General features: G+C 39.5%; 1 protein-coding gene across 1 annotated transcript in view; it reads left to right on the top strand.

The window, feature by feature from the left end:
* GBF1 (golgi brefeldin A resistant guanine nucleotide exchange factor 1) overlaps positions 1-3483 on the top strand; it is a 101957-nt gene that overhangs the window by 70404 nt on the left and 28070 nt on the right. Inside the window, exons 9-10 of the mRNA XM_009888831.1 lie at positions 1317-1452; positions 3358-3476. Coding sequence (XP_009887133.1) covers positions 1317-1452; positions 3358-3476 — 255 coding nt within the window. The remainder of the gene's footprint in view (positions 1-1316; positions 1453-3357; positions 3477-3483) is intronic.

The raw sequence follows: 3483 nt of genomic DNA, 5'->3' as shown, positions 1-3483 counted from the left end.
AACTTAGAAGGTTTATTGGCATTTAAGAAGAGTAGTAGCTGGAAGAAGACAAGTTGCAGAAAAAGGAAGAGACTAAAGAATATAACTGTCTTCTAGAGAATTTAAATCTGATGGTAGAAATATAGGAAATAAGGAATATTATAGCCTAAAATATAACTTAACTGTGATAAAGTTACAAAGAAGAATACCAAGTAGGACCTGGTACTGAGACTTGCTGAATGGTTTCCACTACATTCACTGTGTACCTGTTCACTGGTTAAATTTTCACCCCAAATTGAAGAGGTCTGACGGCATCAGAAAAGCTGACTGCAGGTACCAAACCAAAGAGTAAGTGCAATCCTGCGCTTAGAGGGACTTACTTTAGAAGGAAGCTGTTTTCAGGCCTGCTGTTGCATTGTCCATGTGACTAAATACCATATTGTTTTTAGGACATTCTGGGGCATCTGTGCGTGCCTGCAATAACAGCACTCTGCAGCTTGTACCACAGTCTGCATTGCTCTGGTTGTGGTTCCTGTTTGCCCGATCAAAGATCTGTAAAAGAACTAGAAGTAGGATCCTGGTTAAGTAGGATGTCAAGGGTTAGGTTAGATTTAGATCTGAAGAGGAGTAATGATAGAAGGCGGGTGAAAACAGAACATGTTTTGTTTCTAAACCACTAAGGTGGTATTTGCAATGTGTTGTGCACCAGGAGTGAGTGAAGTGTTAGAGGAACACTTGTTAATAGTGAAAGAAACCTGGAGGAAAGTGAACATGGCATTTCTGTGAAGATGAAGAGTGAATTGAGGCAAGAGATAAGTGACAGAGCTGCAGACTGCAGTATGGAACTGGGTGCTCAGGCTTCATTCTTAACCTTCCTGTATAGATAGTGAAATTTTATTTGAGTGCCCAGCCTAACTAGTACTTGCTTATATACTTTAATTGATGCCCTTTAGAAGTCTGGAAACTTTGGCAAAAGTGAACAGATGCGAGATGTGCCTGTAGGTCTAAGAGAATTCTTTATCCTAGTGCAAAGCTAGGAAGTATTGATAGGGAAGGGGGAGTGCTGTGATAATTGAACTGTTAATTATATATTATAGCAAAATAACTGCAGTAAATTTTCCCTTGATTCAGGCATGGACTGTTGGCCGATACATGGGTAGTGGGGAGTCAGGGGCTGGTTTGCATGATTTTGAGGTGCTGATTAATTTGTGTGATATATTTACGTGCTGTTGCCTGACTTTGAGGGTTTTGAGACAGCCTTTGTGGGTTGGCTTGTGTAATCCATTATGCTATGTGGTTTTGCTATACCAATATTCCTAATGATTATTGGTTTTCAGTTGAAAATGAGAGCTGGAGGAATGAGCGAATCATCAAAATGGAAAAAGCAGAAGAGATCACCGAGGCCTCCTCGCCACGTAACTAAGGTCTCTCCTGGGACAGAACAACCAGCAGCCAATGCTGCTAACGCCACAGGTGAGTTGAAATCTGTTTCCAGAGACCAGACAGCTCGAAGTTCTAGAACTTTTTTTGGAATCTGTCTTTATTTCATTTCTCTTAACATGTTGTTTTGCGTTAGATTTTTTTTTTATACTAGCTCTCAGTGACTATAGTAATAAAACATATCATAGCTTCTCAGGTCCAGGAGAAAGAGTTTGAAGGAGATGGGGTACATATTGATGGAGGAAAGCATGGTCCTATGGCTAACTTGAGAGCGTTCCTCTGCCTTCAGTGTGCCTTACAGGGGTAGTTTGTACAAAAGGGAATGGGGACCTGGAGAGGTGGCTGAGGTTACAGGCAGTGACGTGATGTGGAGGAGTTGGAGTGTGCAACAAGTACGTGGAAGAGATTGAGAACAAGAACACTGGCAAGAGGAGAGGAAAAAACAGAGGGAACAGCAAAGGTACCTGAAAGGGGATTGTGCGCAGGAAACAAATGGGTATACGCGTGTATCCTCTTTCATGTTCAGCCTGCAGAAGTGTTACAGTATGTGACTAGTGCTGCAAGCTCAAGAATACAGTGTTGGGGGGCTTTCATATCCTATTGTTGTATAGGAGTAGACTAAATAGTTATAACTGGTTTTAACCTTTCCTCTGGAAAAATGAGTCCCTCTGGCTGCAAAGTACTCTGTCTCGTGTGCGCTCTACATTTTGACGGCTCAGACATAAACATTAACAGTGAAAGGAAGCAGACAGGAAAGTAGAAACAATAGCTGTGTAAAATACCTGGTTCTGACACTTATTCTGTCTCAGGGAACTATTCAGTGTAGTGTGAACTATCCCAAGTGTGTTTGTGTTTCTACCCAACGGCATGATTGGAGAAAACTGAGGAAATAATAAATGTGATCAAATTGCATGTAACTCAGAACATCCATCCAGCTGAGAACTTATCTCTACATAAATCGTCATTATATTTAAGTTTTCAAATAGGTACTGAATTCTGTTAAACAGCGTTATAACTCCTGTAACATTTTAGAGGGAAAGTTGAATTGCGTTACAAAGTGTGTCGTTAACTCTGACCTTGTAGTGCTAGGTAATAGATTAATGGTGCTTTTTAGGCCAGAATCCTGGCTTAGCAGGTGAAGAAGAACATACTGCAAAATTGATCGTGTATTCAGTTACATTTCTTAAAAATCAAGTAATGTCCTGCTACTTTTTTAAGACATTTCCAAAAATCAAGCTGGCAATAAAACACCACTGAGCAAAACCATACACATTTCACATGTAAATTCATAACGTAAGTCTTGTTTGTACCTTTATTACTGTGCCTTCCAGTATACATTCTCTTTTTTAAATATTTTACATTTTTTAAATTCTCCTCAGAACCATGAGAGCTGCAAATATGTGGGTTTCTTCTAAAGGATAACTTAGATTCTTCAAGCATTGCCTCATATTTAGAAATAGTAAAAATCCTTCACTGCTCCGTTTCAGGACCATTTGAATTCTATTGCAATTCTGTTTGTTTAGGGAGAATTAAAGAAACAGGTCTTGCCTTCCAATCAAGTTAAAATTCTCACTTAGAAGGAATGACTAATTCTTGATGCAAGCCTTTAAAGTGGTTGTGCCATTGTATCAAATAAAGTACACCATCTGGACTATTTTCAGATTCTTCCTTAATTATAGAAAACCTCTGCACCCTTTGTCTATCTATGTGAATTACCTTATTTGCTGAGTTTGTTAGATTCCAACTATTGTGTTTTAATTTGGAGAACTGCTAGTATCCCACCTGTTCATCTGTTTAATTTGTTAATACCTAGCAAAAGAGATCTTAGATTATCTATGTTCTCTATACTAATGCATAACCATCTGAGATCATTTGTAGTGTGAAGTAGTGATCCAAGTACAGAGTAATACTGATCTTTTTGCTTCTGTTTCTCATCAGCAAGCGGAGTTACTTTCATAGACGCTCCTCCCAGCTCCTCTGGGAGCTCAGAAAATGTTTCATCTGCGGTCAGCCCTGCTACAGACAGTGGTTTGGAGTTGTCCTCACAGACTACCTCCAAGGAAG

This window comes from Charadrius vociferus, unplaced genomic scaffold (assembly GCF_000708025.1).
Source record: "Charadrius vociferus isolate BGI_N301 unplaced genomic scaffold, ASM70802v2 scaffold436, whole genome shotgun sequence".
NCBI classification, from domain to species: domain Eukaryota; kingdom Metazoa; phylum Chordata; class Aves; order Charadriiformes; family Charadriidae; genus Charadrius; species Charadrius vociferus.
Note: the sequence above shows the minus strand (reverse complement) of the source record. Positions and strands in the feature narration are given on the sequence as shown.